Source organism: Onychomys torridus, chromosome 3, assembly GCF_903995425.1.
Source record: "Onychomys torridus chromosome 3, mOncTor1.1, whole genome shotgun sequence".
Lineage (NCBI taxonomy): Eukaryota > Metazoa > Chordata > Mammalia > Rodentia > Cricetidae > Onychomys > Onychomys torridus.
Genome location: NC_050445.1, coordinates 5,844,747 through 5,866,404, shown reverse-complemented (window position 1 = coordinate 5,866,404; position 21,658 = coordinate 5,844,747). Strand labels below are relative to the sequence as shown.

General features: G+C 41.9%; 1 protein-coding gene across 1 annotated transcript in view; it reads right to left on the bottom strand.

Moving 5' to 3' along the window:
• The window catches only part of Ube3c (ubiquitin protein ligase E3C), a 117,267-nt gene extending 97,518 nt beyond the window's left edge, over positions 1-19,749 (bottom strand). Inside the window, exons 1-3 of the mRNA XM_036180679.1 lie at positions 19,418-19,749; positions 4,596-4,649; positions 996-1,070 (exon numbers count right to left, since the gene is read on the bottom strand). Of these exons, the coding sequence (XP_036036572.1) occupies positions 996-1,070; positions 4,596-4,649; positions 19,418-19,483 (195 nt within the window). The 5' untranslated portion in view covers positions 19,484-19,749. The remainder of the gene's footprint in view (positions 1-995; positions 1,071-4,595; positions 4,650-19,417) is intronic.
• Between the last annotated feature and the right edge of the window lie 1,909 nt (positions 19,750-21,658).

Sequence of the window (21,658 nt, the reverse complement as noted above, 5' to 3'; positions counted from 1 at the left end):
ATACAAACAATACTATATCTAAAATAACTTCTCATACAGCCTTCTATTTCTCTCTCAGTTTTTTTTTTTTTCTTCTTCAAATAAATCCTGTTTTTTCTTCTTTTTTTGTTTGTTCATCTGTTGTTGTTTTGAGACAGGGTCTCTACATAGCCCTGGCTGTCCTGGAACTCACTATGTATGCCAGGATAGCCTTGAACTCAGAGATCTGCTTGCCTCTGCCTCCTCAATGCTGAGACTAGAGGTATGCTCCACACCTGGTTCATTTTTCTTTTTTTCCTTAAGGGTATGGTTGTATACATTTATATGTTTTACTTCTTTTAAAAATTTGCCAGGGCGGTGGTGGTGCACACCTTTAATTCCAGCACTCGGGAGGCAGAGCCAGGTGAATCTCTGTGAGTTTGAGGCCAGCCTGGTCTACAAAATGAGTTCCAGGACAGGCTCCAAAAGCTACACACAGAAACCCTGTCTTGAAGAAAAAAAATTTTTTTTATTTATTAAGTATGCAGTGTTCTGCCTGCATGTATCCCTCATGCCATTAGAGGACACTAGATCCCATTATAGATGTTGTGAGCCACTATGTGGTTGTTGGAACTGAACTCAGGACCTCTGGAAGAGTAGCCAGTGCTTTTAACCTCTGAGCCATTTCTCCAGTCCTGGTTCATTTTTCTTAATTTTTATACTATATTTATTGATTTTTATGTATATGTGTGGGTATGCTTGTGATGACATGTTTTGTGGAGGTTGAAGTAGCTGGTTGTCTCCTACCATGTGAGTTGTGGAGATTGAACTCAGGTTGTCAGGCTGGGCCACAAGTACCCACCTCTCAGTTTTTGTTTTTGGTTTTTCGAGACAGGGTTTCTCTGTAGCTTTGGAGGCTGTTCTGGACTAGCTCTGTAGACCAGGCTGGCCTCAAACTCACAGAGATCCACCTGCCTCTGACTCCCGAGTGCTGGGATTACAGGCGTACGCCACCTCTGTTTTAAGAACAAACTTACTTGTTGTTTTCTGTCTCTATAGCCTCGAATAAATGACTGGATTATTATTGCGTTTTTCAATCTTCGCCTTTCTTCCTGAATGGAGGAAGGAAAGAAGTAACAATTGGTTAGAATTGGTGAAAATGACATTTAATAAAGTTTTTTTTTGGTAATTAGCTATATAATCCAAAAACCATATAATTCATTCCTTTAAATGTACTACTCTCTGAACATGTATTTTAATGATTAATCATTATTATTATTTTGTTTGTTTTTCATAATTCATTTTATTTTTACTTTTGTTGTTTTGTTTTTTTGAGACAGGGTCTCTTTATGTCCTCAAACTCACAGAGATCATCTTGCCTTTGCCTCCCAACTGCTAAGATTAAAGATGTGTGTCACCACTCCCAGCATTTTTATTACTTTAAGTTACTGTCTGTGCCTGTGAGTGCAGGTGCCCCCTAGAAGCCAGAGGCATTGGATCCCTTGGAGTTGTGGTTACAAGTGGTTGTAAGCTGCCCAACACGGCTACTGGAATTGAACTTGGGTCCTCTGAAAAGTACTATGTGTTTTGGACACTGCGCCATCATTCCAATCCCATCACTGAACATGTTCCTAATGTGCCGAGAGTTGTGTAGTCATTACCACTATCTTTTTTTTAATTTTTTTTTTATTTTTTATTTTTTATTTATTTTTGTGTGTGTGTGTGGTTTTTTTTTTTTGAGACAGGTTTCTCTGGCTGTTCTGAAACTCTAGACCAGGCTGGCCTTGAACTTAAGAGATCTTCCAGCCTTTGCCTTCTGAGTGCTGGGATTAAAGGCATGTGCCATTGTCTTATTTGAGAGCATTTTATCATTCCCCAAAAGAAACCCCTTACCTATTTCAAGGGGCACCCCTCATTCCTTGCCTGGACCTCCAAGCCATTACTTATACACTTTTCTCAATGTATTTTCCTAGCCTGAGCAGCTAATACAATGGAATCATTCAATCTGTAGTCTTCTCTCTGGCCTTTTTCACTTGGCATGGTGTTTTCAAGGTTCATATACACTGTAGTATGTGTTAATACATCATTCCTTTTTACGGCCAAATGAATTTTCACTATATACATATCTCATATTCTGTTTATCTGCACATCAGCTGGTCAGCAATTGCCCTGTTTCCACTGTGGGCTATTATGAACAATCCTGCTATAAAAATTTATGTCTACCTTTTTTGAAGGACATAGGCTTGCATTTCTTGACTATAAACCTAGGAGTAAATTAACATTTCTGTGACCAGGTTTTCTAAAATGGTTATAACCATTTTATAATCCCATCATAGACATATCAAAGAATAAATACAGAGAAAAGAACACACTATAGAACTTCCTCAGACAGTGGAAAACATCAACAAGTAAACACCTTTCCTGACTGAGCATTTGAATCTCAACTGAGGGCTACTTTACCTGTGTAACCTGTGATCTGTCCTAACTGGAGGGAAGAAATGCTGCTCTGACAGCAGTCCTCATAACTGAATGTCCTAGCCAGAATGTCAACAGTGATGAGGCTGGAAATGAGTTTCTGCTATTGTTATGTCCCCTTACTAGGAATGCATACAGAAAGGCTTTATCTTTTAAAATGCTAGGATTTTTAAATTTTAAATTTAAATTTATTTATTTATTTTTATTTTTATTTTTATTTTTTGTTTTTTCGAAACAGGGTTTCTCTGTGTAGCTTTGTACCTTTCCTGGAACTCACTCTGTAGCCAAGGCTGGCCTCAAACTCAGAGCTCTGCCTGCCTCTGCCTCCCGAGTGCTGGGATTAAAAGCATGAGACACCACTGCCCTAAATTTAATTTTTAAATCCCTAAAATTTTAAGCTGAATCAGTTCTAGTAATTTAGTTAACCAAAAATGATGTTAGTTCATGTGTTAGTTAATTTTAACTGCCAACTTGACACAATTAGAATCACCTGGGAAGAATCTTAATGATGAATTATGTAGCTCAGGTTGGTCTGTGGGTTATGTTGTGTAGATGTACAAAGATCCATACCATGTGGGTGGCACCATTCCCCAGGCAGGAGATACTGAACAGCAGCCTCCTCTAGACCTTCAGTATCACCCACTCTGCCTTTTTCTCAGGAACCTACCTCCAGTGCCCATCTATCTCAGCCTCCTCAGTGAGTAGCCATGAGTCTCCTGTCTTAACAGCTCTCAATACCATCTTAGTCCTCGGCTGTTACCCGTGAGTAACCACCACAGAGCAGGGTCCTTATCTGTCTTGTTTACTATCTGTATCTCCAGCAAGCACAACAGTACCTGACAAAACCACAAGCTCCCAGACATCTATTAAATACAGGAATGAGTTGTTGAAATAACAAGACCTGTGGGAGACCATCTCCCATATTTTTCCCCAGTGTACTCTTGAGGATTGAGGCATAAGAGATTTAGATAGAAATATAGAGGGAAGAGAGACAGATAGAAACACAGGATAGCCTTGGGAGGGCCTGGATCATTATCCACCGGCCCCTTCTGTCTCTTCTAAAGGGCTTTTTTATAATAATGTCCAGAAATGGATCAAAGCCCTCCCCCTAGCACAATCAAGTGCAAACCCTTCCAATTACCTAGTAACCATACACATGATCAGGCAATCCTCTAATGCAGCCCTGATGGGTGAAGCAAGCTCAGATCTCACTAGGAAACCTTTGTGGGCCTCTACAAAGACCCAGGGCAGTGATGTAGACAGGTGGACCTAGGAGTTTGAGGCCAGCCTGGTATACATAGCAAGTTCCAGGACAGCCAAGGCTACACAGAAATAACAAAACCCATGCCAGGACTACATAAAGAGACTCTGTTTCAAAAAAATCAAATAATAAACAAACAAATGGGCAGTGGTGGTGTACGCCTTTAATCCCAGCACTTGGGAGGCAGCGCTGGACGGATCTCTGTGAGTTTGAGGCCAGCCTGGTCTACAGAGTGAGATTCAGGACAGGCACAAAAACTACACAGAGAAACCTTGTCTCAAAAAAACCAATAAATAAATAATAAACAAACAAATAAAATACCAAGACTCAAAATTCTTATCTAGAAAAGCAGGCCTCGAATTATGATAAAACCACCAAAATTGTTTGAAGTAACTATCCCCAAAAGGTGTAACATCAAAGCCAGATATAACAGCACACAACTGTAATTCCAGCGATCCAGGAGGCAGGAAAATGGTATTTGAAACCAGTCTGGCATAGCTAGGCTGGCAGGAAACAGGCATTAAAAAAAAAAAAAAAAGAACAGAATGGCATTAGCTCCTTTTATCTTTTTCATAAGCAGCTAAGACAAATACCTTAAAGTTGAGTTTTCGCATTATATGGAGAAATACGAACACTATACATATAAGCAAAAAGGCCAACTAAACACCCCCCAACATTTCTCTCCAGCTAGAACTCAACCTTTAAATCTATCTTATCTTTTCCTACAGTGGTTCCAGAATGAAAAGCTTACTGCAAAATTTAACACAATCCAAAACTGTTGCAGAAGTTAATCACACATAACATACATACATGCACTTGTAAAGCAAAGCTTTAAAAAAAAAAAAAAAGCTGCAGAAAAAGGTTTGTAAAGAGTATTCTACAGACAAGTCAAAACCATTACCTCTCTCTTCCGTCTTTCTTCCTGAGTCCGATGTAAAAGAGAAGCCTTTTCTTCCTAAATCCAAAGACACAAGATTAGGACTATAATTTCAAGCCTGAAACATTATAATACAAAGATTACAGAATGTTCTGACCCAAAAGGGATTCCCAAAGATCTACTTAAAGTTAAGACTCCCAGCTTTTTCTGACACATGAAGAATCACATATACAAATGAGTACTGTGAAATCAGCATATATTGATATGAAACACATAATATATAGAACCGAGCTTCTCCACCAATATGCAAAGCTAAAGAAAACCTACAGTTTCATCATAGATAACTTCAAATAAAAGCCTTTATCAACACATGTCCAAAGGACACACAATTTGCTTTAAACTTATTAAAGGATTCCCCATTGTCACTAAAAGTTGTTCTTGAAATTGGCCTTTTCAACTCCTTAGACAAAGAAAAGCTACAAAAGCTATCAAAACTTGTCCTTTTTCAAATTGAGCTTCCCTTGTCTGTATAGTCCTTCTCCACGTCCCTATACAACCAGACTATCAACAGGAAACTAACTCAGGTACAACATTAACTATGTAAGCTTTCTACCAATGGACTTCACCTGATCCCAAAGCCCTCTCAACATCTCACAAAGCACTTAATTGCACCCCAACACTCATCCATAACAGTTCCTGTCTTGAATTTATGTCTTGACCCTGTCTACCTGCTTTGGTTTCCAACATTTTCTCATGATTCAAGTGACATTACCCAATAATGATAGTTATTTTGTTTTAATCCATAGGATCAGGTCTATCTCCATGACTCCATACTTACACAAATAACTGAATAAATACAGGGTGATGCCGGGTGGTGGTGGTGCACGCCTGCAATCCTAGCACTCGGGAGACAGAGGCAGGTAGATCTCTGTGAGTTCAAGGCTAGCCTGGTCTACAGAGCTAGTCCAGGACAGGCTCCAAAGCTACAGAGAAACCCTGTCTCGAAAAACCAAAAATAAAATAAAATAAAATAAATACAGGGGGGGGAAATCTTGTCCTTGCCAGGCAGTGGTACTACATACCTTTAATCCCAATACTCAGGGAGGCAGAGGCAGATGGATCTCTGTGAGTTCAAGGCCAGCCTAGTCTACAGAGCAAGTTCTAGGACATCCAGGGTTACACAGATAAACCATGTCTCAAAAACAAAACAAGGTCTGGAGAGATGGCTTAGCGGTTAAGAGTACTGACTGCTCTTCCAAAGGTCCTGAGTTCAATACCCAGCAACCACATGGTGGCTTACAACCATTTATAATGAGATCTGGTGCCCTCTTCCGGCCTGTAGGCAGAACACTGTATACATAATAAATAAATAAATCTTTAAACAAAACAAACCAAAAAAACCAAAAAAACCAATCTCATCCTCACTACAACTAGTCAATAAACAGTCTTAAATACCAGGCAGTAACTGCTGCAGCTAAGACCCACTGAAGCATGCTGATACCAGTGACCCAAAGCTTAAGAACAAGGGTTTCCCTGGCCTCAATCTCATGATATTCATAATTACCAAGGGAAAGATGGCAAATCACAAGGAAGAAATGTGGGGCCCATTTACCCAGTAGGACTGCATAAGGGGATGGATTGACCAGGTGCATGGGTACCATGTGTGGAAGGGTCTGCACTTGAGCTGTGTGGTTTGCTTTGATCTAACAAGGGGGAGATCTTTTCCCTTGCCCCTTGGCATTGTTATAAAACGCCCTTTTGAAAAGACAGAAGGGGCCAGTGGATTTTGATCCAGGTCGTCCCAAAGCTATCCTGTGTTTCTGTCTGTCTCATCTCTGCTATCTTTCTATCTGCTAATTCCTTATTTCTCTCTCCTCTTCATAGGAACCCTGTAAAAGGTGGGAGCAGGCCTCCCACAAAGAAACCCTGTAAACACCAACCCAGGAGTCAGAGAAGCATTACTCAAATAAAACCTCAGAGGCCATCAACTCCAGCTTAGAACAGAGGACACAATGTGACTGTTCTTATAATCTCACCAAAAACTAAGTATATGCATTTATTTGAAGAAAAAAATCTTACATCTCTATGGCAGAAAATGTACATACAACACTTGTAATAAACACATGAACAAAATACATTACCTTTAAAATTACATCTTAAACCAGACAAAGGCCCATAATCACAGCTATTTAGGAGGGTGAGTTCAAGAGCAGCCTGAATTACTTAGTGAGATCTTTAAAAAAAAAAGTTTGGTAAAGGCATCTGGAGAGATATATCTTAATGCCTTTCTAACTTGTACGAAGCCTCCAGTTCAAACTCTAGTACTAGCACAAGCAACTCAGATATTTATATTTATTTATTTATCTATTTATTTTTATTGACTTTTTGAAGCAGGGGTTCCCTCTATGTAGCCCTGGCTGACCTCCAACTCACAGAGATCCACCTGCTGGGATCAAAGGTACACATCACCATATTTTGCAAAATAATTTTAAAATTATTATTATTGGGGGAGGAGGGTTTCAAGACAAGGCTTCTCTATGTATCCCTGGCTGTCCTGGAACTCATTCTGTAGACAAGCCTGGCTTTGAACTCAGAGATCAACCTGCCTCTGCCTCCCAAGTGCTGAGATAAAAGGTGAGTACCACCACAGCTGGGCAATTTTTAAATTTAATTTTAAGGGTTATATAAAGTGTTATCCCACACGAGGTGTCCACCTTGGGGTTTTTGGTTGTTTCCTTATTTTGTTTTGAGACAGGGTCTCACTATGTAGACCAGGGTAGTCTTGAATTCACAGCAATCTATCTGCCTCTGGAGATTCAAGGTCTCCCACTAGGAACTGGAGCTCCTTGATTTGGCTAAACTGTGTGGCCAGCAGGTCCACCTCCCCAGCACTAGGACTGCAAGTTCATTCACTGCTACCATGACTGAGGATTACATTCAGACCCTCATTCTTACATGAGAAGCACTTTTCCAACTAAGCTGTTTCTTCCCACTCCAGCTCCAAAATGATTTTTTTTAAAATAAAGAACTGTAATACCAGCACTTTGAAGATAGACGAAAGATTAGGAATAAAACTAAAACAAACCCCTAAACAAACAAAAAACAATACAAATCAGACAAACCCTACACATCAGAAATCTGGCATCTTCCTGAACAAAGGAGAGCTCTCTAACAGCTCCAGTGTGAGAGAGAAGCAGGGGCCTGTATTCACAAGTCTGGAGCTGTCATCTGCATTTAACCAGAGTGGACATGCCATGCACTGACACTGTTATAATTTAAAATGTTCCTGCACATCAAGATCAGAGATGCTGCCTACAGAAGGAAGCAGATTTAGTTTTGGATAGTTTCCAGTACTGGAACAAACCAAACCGTGCCCTCTAGTTTAGCCAACACACAGCATGCTCTGGTCATGCGTCATCAATAAACTGAAAAGGATTTCCTCTAGTTTAGGGATTAGAAAAGTCTTCACAGCTGTGGTTATTCAGTAAAGGAGCCACTGATGCAGCTTATCACAGGCTGCTCCTTCCCAGAGAACAGATCAACTGTCTGCATTGAAGAACAATGGCTCCACAATCTGGTCCTGTCTATCACATAGATGGCAACTGTGTCATCAGAGAGGACTCTCATTGGCCATCTTATTTGCTTTGTCACTAGTCATCACTTCCAATCCTAACTTAGGCAGCAAGCTATCCACTTAACAATTTTGCAGCCATAACCTTTACAGCTCAGCAGGATCCAATAGAGGTTTTGAAATGGCTGCACAATAAGACCTATGTAGGTGGCCTCCCCTGGAATTGGGGTACATAAAAGGACAAGTTCATTCTATCACTCACCACACATACATACACACATACACAAAACCCAAAACACTCAAAAAGCTCAATCTGCTTGTTGACTTGTGTTTTTCCTTTGTAGATGGCAAGTTTACAACAAAGACTAAAAGATGCCTCCAAGAGTCAGAAATGTGATAAAGACACACAACACTCCTAGTTATAATCAATACCTGTGTTTACATAACCATCTTCACCTTCAAACTTTAAAAAGATCTATTTTCCTGTAATATCTAACTAGTCAAGCACAGGCATGACCCTAATCTCCAATATGACTCATACTAGTAAAAGTGCAATTTCACCATGTTGCTGAAAATGAACCAGCCTGAAACAAGGCAGACAGAAATTCCAATCACAAAGTAATATGGGCTATGCAGCTCCATCCTGTGGCCGCATCACAAACCACTGCTACTGAATGTTAAAAATCTCAATATGGAGGATAACATTCTCTACAACAGCTGCAAAGCTTAGCTTTGAATGGTAAATCTGATCATAGAATTCAGATTTTTCACAAAGCAAACCATAACCAAAATTCAAGACAAGTGACAAGGCAGGAACAAATATGTGTAACAGCACAAATGTAACTCACTCAGAAATAACATGAAAAGCAATAACCAAAGAGAGAAATCAGCAAAAAGTATATGCACCAAATAGAAAGTAAATCTTTTGTTGTTGTTGTTGTTGTTGTTGTTGTTGTTGTTGTTGTTGTTTGGGACAGTGTTTCTCTATGTAACAGCCCTGGCTGTCCTGGAACTCGATCTGTAGATCAGGCTGGCACCGATCTCAGAGATGCACCTGCCTCTGCCTCCTGAGTGCTGGGAATAAGGTGTGTGCCACCACGACCCATCAAAAATCTTAAGCATAAGAACTTCAACTTCACTTATTTTAAGAAAAAAAGTGAAAAATTATAAAGAAATATCAAATATGGGTCTTTTCTAATACCATAAAACTTACGTGTAGGACAAGGAATTAAGATCTTTTTGTCTGATCCTTTTCTCCTAGAAGAAATGACTCCTTTCCCCCTTCCTCCTTTTCCTATGCACCAATTCTTTTAGACTAGTCAACTGAATAAGATAGTAAGGTCCGACTTCAGCCAACTGGGAAAAGGCACAGTCACCACCTTCTTTAGTATAAAAACCAAATGCACTTCCTGTCTTGGTGTATGTTTGCTCTCCCAGAGAGCAGGAGTAAAGTCTGTCTCTTTTTTTAAAGATTTATTTATCACGTATACAGTGTTATGTGTGTATGTATATCTGCACACCAGAAGAGGGCACCAGATCTCATTATGGATGGTTGTAATGGTTGTAATGAATTGAACTCAGGACCTCCTAACCCCTGAGCCATCTGTCCAGCTTAGCAGTCTCTTTCTTTGCGATCCTGAACTTATTTCTAACGTGTTTGTGATTATATAAAGTTAACTAATGCAATGTGCAGGGCAGATAGGAAGAACAGGCTCTTTTATATACTGGCATAACTTCCTCAGAGATAACTTAGAAATACCTATTCAATCCAAAGCCTTGTACTTAGAAGTTTCACTTCGAGGAATTTAGTCTACAGACAGTAATGAGTCACAAAAATACTCCTTGAAATGTTATTTGAATTAGAGAGAAGATGAAAAATTCTGCCAGGTATGGTAGTACAGGCCTATAATGTCAGCATTTAAAAAGTAGTGACAGGAAGGTGGCTATAAATTTCAGACAATCTGGATCTATACACAGCAAGTTTGACTAATCAACAATTAAAATACACACATACACACACACACACACACACACACACACACACACACACACACCCCTAAACTAATCAACTAATCTAATTAATCTTGAAAGCAACTTTAATGGCCATTTAAACCATCAGCAGTGGCAACATTCACTGCAGCCAGTCCCAGAGCCACTCAGAAGAAGAATGCAGTGGACCTGCCTGCCTTTCCTTTCCCAGCTGGATTAGGTGGAAGAGTCAGGCAGAACGGCTCAAGGAGCTTCAGACTATGTTGTAAAAAAGGAGAGGAACGTGGATACCTACATGATTAAACACAGAGAGCACAACACTGGGAGGTTGTGGAAAGTCTAGAAGTCAAGTCTAAAATATATACCTGGGAGGGAAGGGGAGGAAGAATAAAAAGATAAGCAGACTATTTTATTCCCACTGTTTTAATTATTGCCCATGTAAACTAGTTATTTTCTTACTTTTTACTTTTTTAATTGAACTTATTTGTTTATTTGCTTGCTTATTTATTTATCTATTTATTTTTACCGAGACAAAGTTTCTCTGTGTAACATTGACTGTCCTGGAACTCACTCTGTAGAGCAAGCTGGCCTCAAGCTCACAGAGATCTGCCTGCTATTTATTATTTTAACTCACAGAAATAGTCTTGCCTCTACCTACCAAATGCTGTCATGCACCACCATACCTAGCCTTCACTACTCTCTTCAATTTGTTATTATCTTCGTTTTCAACAGAACCACTTTCCAAAAGATGATCTCTGAATTCCTCAAAAATACCACAACATGCACACACTCACACACTTCAAAGACCATTGACTAGAAATTGGAAATGTGTATATATTGTATTTGTGAACATGCATGCAAATGTGGAGGCCAGATCAACTTTGGGTACCTTCCTCTACCACTCTCTTTTTGTTTTTTGTTTTCTGTCTTTGTTTGAGGCAGGGCCTCTCACTGAACACAGAGCTCCCTGCTTTGATAGACTGGCTAGCCAGCAAGTCCTGTGGATTCACCTGTCCTTTCTCCCTCCATTATTAGGGTTAGTTATAGGCATGCTGTAAGGAACGTAACTTAAAAGTCATTTTGTGTGGCTTGGTAATGGTCTCTAGCCTTCTCTAGCCTCTATACTGATACCTATCAGCAAGAGGACTTGACACTCTGTGAGTGGCCCTAGCCTCAGCTACCACTGAGCTTCTGGCACTGTGGCCAGGCCCACACAGGACTTCTATCAGTGCCACCCTCCCAGCTTGCTACAGCTGGAGGATTTTCAGAGAACGTGCATCCAGCCTGCAAGTTTCCGAAGCACTCTCACCAAAAAAGATTCCCCAGCGGGACCCTGCAGCAGCATTTCTACCCAAACAACTGTCCCCACTTGATGTCTGTTTAACTTTTATATTAGCATGACATTACAAGAAATGTTTGTATGAATAGACTGAGCACATTCAAAAGACAAATATCATGTGGACATCCCAATTACTCAAGTGCCTTACAGTTACAGGTCCATGTTCTCCGCACATATACCACCACAACCAATTTTAACACTGGTTCTAAGGATCCAAACTCAGGTTTTCAAACTTGTACAGTAGGTACTTTACCTACCACTACCTGAACCATCTCCTTAGCCCTGGAAATGTTTAATTAAAACAAGGAAAGCCCACTTCCTCATTACCAAGAATTACAGGTTCAGGGACTAGAGAAAAGGCTCAGTGGTTAAGAGTACTGGTTACTCTTCCAGAGGACCCTGGTTCAATTCTCAGCACCCACACATCTCACAATAATCTGTAACTCCAGTTTCAGGGGATCTGACATTTTCTTCGTGGCACCAGGCACACATGTGGTAAACAGACATACACAAGTGAAACATTCAGTCACATAAAATAAAGTAAAATGTAAAATTTATATTGTCATGCCAGGCATGGCAATTTATGTCTCCAGATCCAGCACTTGGGAGACAGAGGCAGGCCTGGTAAGTAAGAAGTTCCAGATCAGCCAGGGTTACATAGTGAGACTGTCTCAAACAAAAAACAAACAAACAAAAAAGCACACAACTAAGCCAAAGACCAGTTCCCAGGGTACTTTTGACAGTTTCATCCTTTGTAATAAATAGTTCCACAACACATAAATGACACAGGCACCAAGCTATTTGCCAGACTTAAGGAAATCACATTCAGACAGATTTAGAGCCAAATGTTCCTTTCTTATGTCCTGAACATCCAACCACAGGTACAGCAGTGCTCACAGCAAGGAAGCTGCACAGTACTGTCCCATAGTGGACTGAGAGCAGACCAGGGCTCAAGCATCCCAGTTTATAGTGGGTTCTGCTTAATTACCCTTAATTGCTTCCTCTATAGGACACTAACAGCTCTGCTTCACAGAAAAGTCAATGAAAGAGAGCATCCAGCAGAAGAGACAACTGAGGGCAACAGTTGTCTAGTGCAATATACAAGGAAACAGAAGTAAGCAACCCCCAAAGAAAATGCCCTGAGGCTCCCCCAACACTAGGAGATCCAATTCCCTCTTTGCAGGTACTAAGCATGCTCGTATGCACAAACATACATGCAGGCAAAACATACACGCAATAAAATTAATAAAAATTAAAAATATAAAAACAGATAATAGGGCTGGAGAGATGGCTCAGTGGTTAAGAGCACCAGCTGCTCTTCCCGAGGTCCTGAGTTCAATTCCCAGCTACCACATGGTGGCTCACAACCATCTATAATAAGATCTCACACACAGGCAGAACACTGTATACATAATAAATAAATCTTAAAAACAAAACAAAAAAAACAGACAATAGACCTTACAAGAAAAGATATTGGGGCTGGAAAGATATTCAGTGATTAAGAGCACTTGTTCTTGACAGGTGATCTCTCTAAGTTTAAAGCCAGCCTGGTCTACAGAGTGGGTTCCAGGACAGCCAGGACTACAGAGAAACCCTGTCTTGAAAAAAATTCAAAAAAGGGGGTGGGGGGAAGCACTCGGAAGTTCTCAAAGAGGACCCAGGTTTGGTTCTCATTCTCAGCACCTTCTTGTTTCCCAGCCATGCATAACTCCAGTGCCATTGGATCTGAAGTCTTCTAACCTCCATAGGCATGAAGCACACACATAATGCACGTACAACATACATGCAGGAAAACACTTATACACATACAATTTTTAAAAGTCTTTTAAAAAATAGTGGACAAACAAGATTATGTAAAACTAAACAGGGGGGGCTGGAATACACAGCCCAGTAGCAGAAACAAGAGAGACCCTGCCTCAAACTAAGGTAGATATCTCTTCTGATTTCCACACATCCACCATGGTATACACAATTCCCCTAAATACACACTCTGTTGTGTGACTTTTCCTGGAGAGACTAAACAAATGTCTATTCACTGCAGACTGGACACCAACAACAAACCAAAGAAACATTCCACCAAAGTCTAACTTGATGAACCAACTAGTTTACTTGATTCTTTGTAGAATATGGACAGCTCAAAGGTATCACTAAAAAACCTCATCCCATTGTATTTTGTCTTTTTTTTTCCCCAGAGCTGAGGATCGAACCCAGGGCCTTGCGCTTGCTAGGCAAGTGCTCTACCATTGAGCTAAATCCCCAAGCCCCTCATCCCATTATAGACCCTCACAGAAGTAGCATCCCTGGAGCTTTCTGCAGGACATGTTGACCACTCAACAAGTTAGAGAGTCTCCTTACTGTTTATATAAACAGGAAGGGATCTTGTGAATCTTAACAAGGTTCAGAGAGTTGCAAGTTGTTTATTTTCCATGTCTTACTGACCCTCCCTCTAGAACAGAAATATTTTATTTAGGATATTGCTACACACACACACACACACACACACACACACAAAATAAATAAATAAATTTTTTAAATAAAAACAATTCTGTACAGCAAAAGAAACCAGCAAAAAGAGGCAACACCTTACAGAACAGAAAGAAATATCTGACAAAGACTTAATGTTTAGAATCTATACACTCAAACAAACAACAAAACAAAACAAAACCAAAATACAATTTTAGGGATTTTTTTTTTTTTTTTTTTTTTTGTTCGTTTGTTTTGTTTTTCAAAAAAGGGTTTCTCTGTATAACAGCACTGGCTGTACTGGAACTTACTCTGCAGACCAGACTGGCCTAGAACTCAGAGATCCGCCTACCACTGCCTCCAGGCAATGACAACAACAACAAAAAAAAACCATACAGGCATCCAGGTGTGGTGATGCACACTTCACACACTTACAATCCTAGCACTTGTTTGTAATTCCAGCAGAGTAATCAGGAGTTCCAGGCCAGCCTGAGCTATATATCGAGAAGCTGTTTAAAAAAACCAGGGGCTGGAGACATGGTTCAGTCGAACAGTTAGTTAGTCTACTATGCACAGGGCTCTGGGTTCAGTCCCCAACATTGCAGGAAACACAGTAAGAATAAAAAGGGTACTCATTGGTATTTACCCCAATTCAAAACATATATACACACAAATGTTTATAGTGGCTTTACTCATAATTGCCCAGAATTTGGAAGCAATCATGAGTCACTCAATACAGCTGAGTAAGACAAACTGGTACATACCATGAAATATTAAATAGGAGAAGAGTTATCAAGATACAAAAGACAAGCAGATTGCTAAAGGCAAGAAGTCCATTTGCAGGGCCAGGTGTGGTGACTCACATGAGAAGCTTAAAGGAGGAGAACTGCTTTAGGCAAGCCTGGGCTACATAGGAAGAGCTTGTCTTAAAAACAAAACAAACAAGCCGGGCGGTGGTGGCGCATGCCTTTAACTGCAGCACTCGGGAGGCAGAGTCAGACACATCTCTGAGTTCGAGGCCAGCCTGGTCTACAGAGCAAGATCCAGGACAGGAACCAAAATGACAGAGAAACCTTGTCTCGGGAAAAAAAACAAAACCCCAAAACCAAAACAAACAAACAAACAAAAAACCCAGACAATATGCAAAAGTCAAACCATAGAAAATGTTTAATACCAATGACAGAAACAAAAAAAACCTGTAGTAAATAGTAAAAAGTGAGAAGGGATATTTGAGAACTTTATGTTCCCACCCATTTTCTATAAACCTTAAACCACTCTTAAAAAAATATGTACTTTATATATGTGTATAAAATACTATTAATTAATACAAAATAAAATGCAGGCTGGTGGGTAAAGGTACTTGCAGCTGAACCTAACACCCTGAGTTTGATCTCTGGGACCTACATGTGGAAGGAAAGGACTGATTTCAACAAGATGCCCTCTAACCTCCACAGGAGTTCTATGGTGCTCATAAAACCACACAAATGCACATACAGATAAAATAAATATAATTTAAAAATTAAAATAGCAGGCAAGGCATGAAAAGATATAGAGGAACCTTAAAACGCATATAAAAGTGAAAGAAGTCATTCTGAAAGGCTGTGTTTTTTTTTTTTTTTTTAAATACGATTCCAACACTGACATTCTGGAAAAGGCAACGCTATGTAGACAGGAAAAGATCAGCAGTTGCTAGGCGTACGGAGAGGGAGGACAGTGGCTACATAGAGAACAATGGGGTTCAAAGGCCATGGAAACTATTCTGTATGATACAGGGTTAGCATTAGGTCATCATAGTAGTCACTGGCAGAATCAAGATGCACAGTGCAGAACACTGTGGACTTCAGTTGACAATACTACACAGGAAAAACTTCATCAACACATAGGTACTCTACAACCTGCTCCACTGACTGAAGCCTAAAGCTGCTCTGAAGGATAAAGCAACAAACAAACATTGAAGTGATTATAATTTTACTACCACTATTAGATTAAGTAACTATGGAAACTTGCAAAGATGTTAAAGTCATTCCTCCCACCTACAACTTTTCTAAATCCACATCTATCCTCATTTTCTTTTTTCTTTTTTGGTTTTTCGAGGACAGGGTTCCTCTGTGTAGCTTTGCACCTTTCCTGGAACTCACTCTGTAGACCAGGCTGGCCTCGAACTTATAAAGATCCACCTGCCTCTGCCTCCTAAGTGCTAGAATTAAAGGCATGCGCCACCACTGCTCAGCTTATTCTCATTTTCAATCGGAAAGTAGTTCCCAACTAGATACATCTGGTTTATCCAGTCTTTTCCCTGTATTTTTTATGCCCTGTCTCCCCTCTCCTTGCTTTGTCTCACTCTGTAAAACTTGGTCAAATTACCCCATCACCCAAACCTTCCTTAGACTTCAAATTCTTTTTTCCTGTCATCTAATCTTCTAGTCTTTTATAGAGAGGCAATGCACCCTTCCCTCCATCTCTCACAAACTCAAGTCTGGACTTCAGCTCCTGTTACCCTAAGGGGCACACTCTCCAGTCACCAAAGTTTTCCAGTTCCAAATCTAGATTATGATGTTATCTGGAAGCACCTATTCGGCATTCAGCACCTCTGGCCCACTATTCCCTCTTATAAACCCACTCCCCAGACATCAGTCTCCTTAGATCTCCAAGGTTTATCTGTATTCCTTCCTGTCTCAAACTTTATTCAGCAACTAAGCCACCAGTTCACTGACATCCCCCATACATGCATGTCAATCCAGATTCCTCTGGGCACACATGCCTGAACCCCACAGGAACTTCAGCATTCATTTCTCAAGCCCTGTTCTGTAGCCTTCTCCTGGCTTGGGCACACACCTAGAATAATCTGTGCTGAAAGACCCCATCTCCATATTCCTCAGAAGTTGGGACTCAGCTCACAAATGGAAACCATGACCCAGTCAAGCATTTCCTCTCCAGAGATTCAGGAATGGAGACCAACGCACTCAACCAAGAAGTCATACATGGCCACTGGCTGACTAGAATGAAATAAATGAACAGAACCTATATACAGAGTCAAGAATGCAGCTCAAGGAGAATGGCTGAGCTAAACTACCATGGTACTGGCAGCATGGAAACTGGCCAGTTTTTGACTTGTACATTCTATGAAATAGCATCATGCCTCTCAGGGGTTGTTTTGTTTGTTTGCTTGCTTTTCTGCACTTAGTTTCAGTGTACTTGCAATCAAATGACTGCTAAGATACACACACACACACACACACACACACACCTGCCAAATAAACCTTGCCATAAGGATGTATCCTGATTTCAGAAACACTGACTTGTAGCTGTGAGTGTTGCTACATTCCTGTCTGTGATTTCAGCACTTGGAAGGCAGAGGCAGGAGGATTGTACGTAAGCTTGAGGCTGGGCTACACAGTGAGTCCCGGGCCAGCCAGGGTTACAGTGTGAGGCCCTGTCTCAAATATAACAAAATATAAGTAGATGGTAGAATTGAAGCAGTGGAACCCAGCACACACCTACTTCAACCCCCTCCTACTTCTTCCCACCTTTCTAGACCAAGCCAACCAATTCTGCATTTCTGTATCAGCCTGAGGGAAATAAAAAACCAGTCATTAGTATACCATTCTTTAACTTTTCAGAATATGTCTTATCTCCCCAGCAAAACTATTATAAACTCATCAAGTCTTGGACTTTTCCAACATAAAACCCTTTACAGATAATAAGCATAAAAATATTCATTTAATTTTTAAAAAAGGAAAAGACCTATTCAATAAAAAAAAAAATTCCCATTTTCCACTAAACTCAAGAAGGGGAAGATTTCAAATAAATTTTAACATGAAAAAAGTACACCCCCCAGAATGGTGAAAATTCCAAAGACTCTCAATACCATATGTTGGCAAGGATGTGAGCCACTGGTGCCCTATGACTCTGCTGGCTGCAGGGTAGTGGGCACAGCAGCTAGGGACACAAACAGGCAATGAACACCAGCAGAAAAACATGTGTAAGGTATGAGCCAGCTCACTAGCAACATTCAACAAGACAAATGCAACAAGCATCCATGAAAACCAACCTGGGTTAACTGTGTTGTCCTGGACCAATGGGGACACAGTGGGATGAGAGGATCTATCAAAAACAATACCTAGCTGAAGAAGCAAGACTGATCAAGCTGCACCCACTTCATTTGGCCTCACCTGCACCAAATTCAACAGTTAAAACTGACCTGTGGTTAACAGAAGTCAGAAAAGCAGTCACCTCCCAGTAAGAACAACTATGGATTGGAATGCCAGGAATATTCTTTATGAGAAATAGGAGGTGATCATTTACATATGGGTGTGTCCACATAAAAATCCTTTGAGCTGCAGCAATGGTCCAGCACACTGCTCATACACAATAATAATAAATTTTGAAAAGAATTTACATTAAGGGGCTGAGGAGATGGCTGAGCAGTTAAGATCCTTACTGCTCTCACAAAGGACCTGAATTCAGTTCCTAGTAACCACATGGCAGCTCACAATTGTCCTTAACTCCAATTCCAGGGGATCAGAAACCCTCTTCTGACCTCTACTGGAATTAAACAAGCATGTGGTGCACATACATATATGCCAGCAAACATAAAAAATGAGGGGTTGGGGGGGGGGGGTGTGAGACTGGGTTTCTCTGTAGTTTTGGAGCCTGTCCTGGAACTCGTTCTGTACAGGCTGGCCTCGAACTCACAGAGATCCATTTATCTCTGCCTCCCGAGCGCTGGGATTAAAGGCATGCGCTACCACCGCCTAGCCATAAAAGTGTTTTTAAATAAAACTTTAAAAACTTGCTTTAAAAAAAAAAAAAAACCTCTTAACTTAACTCTAGGGGTCCTGTCTGGATTCTGGATTCCGGACTCGGCCTAGAGCGTCGGGGCTGGCTGCCCTCCTCTTCAGACTGCCCAGAATGCCAGAAGTGTCATTCATTCCACCTTCACGGGGGAACGTCCAGATGCGGCCGGGCCCCAGGTCTCAGGCAGGCACAACTCTGCAATGCCCTGAGTGGGACAGGCTAAAGCGAGGCGCTGGCTACGAAGACCTTGCCTACCTGCCCCCGGCCACTTCACAGGCACGAGGGACTCTTCCCTAGGCTGTGGACACTCTACGCTTGTGATGAGCGGGTACGTCAAGTAATAGTTCTTATTTAAAGGACGGGGGGTGGGGGATGTCTCGCACAGCTGGAGAGCTAACCGTGTAACGCCCCGACCGGGAGACTGCCGGTGCACGTGTATTTCCAGGTCAAAACTGCGGCCCCTGGACAGGCGCGGCGAGGTCGCGATGAATGACCCTGTCGCTCTCTCCGCGGCTCCACAGCGCTCCTCAGGAGCCTCCTCACAGCCGGGTCAGGACTGCGCCCCAGCACCGCCCAGCCCGAGCTCGCTCCGCAGCGGCCTGCCGAGCACACACCACCCGGGTGCTGACAGGCCGGCGTTCGCCTCTGGCCCGGGTTCGGTTAACACCTCGGGCCGCACCGCCTCACCTTCCTGCTCGCGCCACCGAGAGACACCTTGGGCCTCGTCTTGAAGTCGCCTTCGAAGCTGAACATCTTCGCCGCCTATCCCATCTGCGCGGCCCGGCAGGCGGCGGAGCGGCCGGGGGCGGGCCCGGCGGGCTGGGCGGGGCCCGGCAGGGTCGCGGCCTCGCTGTCCCGCGCCGCCCCGCCTGCGACTCTGCGCTCTCCGCCCTGCCCGCGGGCGCGAGCGCGGCGACGCTGGAGGCCGGCCCGTCCGCGCTGCTTCATCCACGGCGCGCCACCGCCGAGCGAGGGGCGCCCCGACTCGCGCCTGCACCGCGCTGCCGTCGGAACCAAGATGGTGACCGCCCGCGCTGCGCGCGCGGCCTTGTGAACGTGCGCGGCCCGGTCATCGACAGTGCGGCGCTCTTCCCGGCAGCCCCCGCGAGCGCGAGCGCCGGCGCTGGCCATCAGTAGCGCGGCGCTCTTCCCAGCAGCCTCTGGGCTTGCCTGCGTGCGCGGCTCCGCGGGGGCGCACCACCCTTCCGTACGTGCGTCACGTCGCCGGCCGAGCCCCCCCCCAGCGACAACGACGGGGTCGCGCACGTTCCTGGAGACTGAGAGCCCCGCGGAGGAGGCCGCACCCGCCCTTAAGCTAGATGTGCGGGAGCAAGTTACTAACACCGAGAATCTGCACTATGACCCAGCCAGAGACGAATAATATATGATATAAGAACAAAAGTATTTGTGAACATACACCAGACACATAAATGTACACCATGCACATCCAGATACACATAAATGCATACCAACACACGTAAGTTATACCACACCACATGCATGAATATATAGCTAATATACATATAAACACGTAAACATGTTTAAGTTATCACAGTCTCATAGAGATACACAAATATACATCATCACACTATGTATATATGAATATCTAATTACATAAATGCATGTATAAGCCATCATAGATACTTACATAACACATAAATATACCCTAACATATATCCATACACTTATATACATTAATGTATATCTAATATATGCATGCACATGTATAAAAACACCATAGACTATTATATATACACAAACATAACTATACACAAAGCAATACAGATGAATCTACACCATATACAATATAAAATATACACACACATCATACAAAGCACCATAAATATATATCATGTACACGTGATATATATGTACATATGTATATACACATACATTAGCATAAACAGTATGCATATACATAGAGTCTGATAAACACAAGTATATAAATACATACCATAGCATAGAAAATAAATATCATATCCACATATATGTCTTATACATGAATAGTATGTATGTCATATAACATGTTCTTTGTGCATACAAATGTATGTGTATTGTGTATACATGACAAATATATAGAATATACACATTTATATAATGTATATGCCATGCACACATGATCGAGAACGCTATCTTTTTGGTTTTTTCTTCAAAAGACTTATTTCTGTTATGAGTATTTTGCTGGCATGTGTGTCTGTGTACCACATGTGTGCCTAGTGCCAGAAGAGGGCATTGGATCTCCTGAAACTGGGTTACCATGTGGGTGCTGGAAACTGAACCCAGGTCCTCTGCAACAAGTGCTCTTAACTGATGAGCCATCTCTCTAGTCTAGTTTACTTCGTTGTTGTTGTTGTTTTGTTTTGTTTTTTAAAATAAGGCCTCATTGTACAGCCCTGGCTAGCCTACAACTCACAGAGATTCTCCTTCCACTGCTTCCCAAGTGCTAGGATTAAAGATGTGCACAGCATGAGAGGCAAGCCCCCTTTTTTAATAAAAAATAAAGTATTATATTTGTATGTATTTAGTGTCCGTGGGGGGCAGAGGCAGGCACGTGCCATAGAGTGCCTGTGGAGGTCAGAGCACAACTTGTCAATGTGGATTCTCCCCTTCCACCATATGGATACCAGGGATCAAACTCAGGTCATCACTCTTGGTTGCAAGTAGCCTTTACCTTTCAGCTGCTGAATCATTTCACCAGCTCCATTTTCTTTTACCCCCCTCCCCGTGTGTGTGTGTGTGTGTGTGTGTGTACATATGTGAAAGTCAAAGGACAAGTGGACAATTTGCAAGAGTCTGCTCTCTACTTCTACTGTGAGGATTCAAGAGGTTGACTGAGTTCAGTCATCAGGTGTGATGACAAGCACGTTTCTCACCATCTTGCCAGCCTCAAGCTTAGTGCTGTACTGGCAACAGCGCTAAGTAACAGGG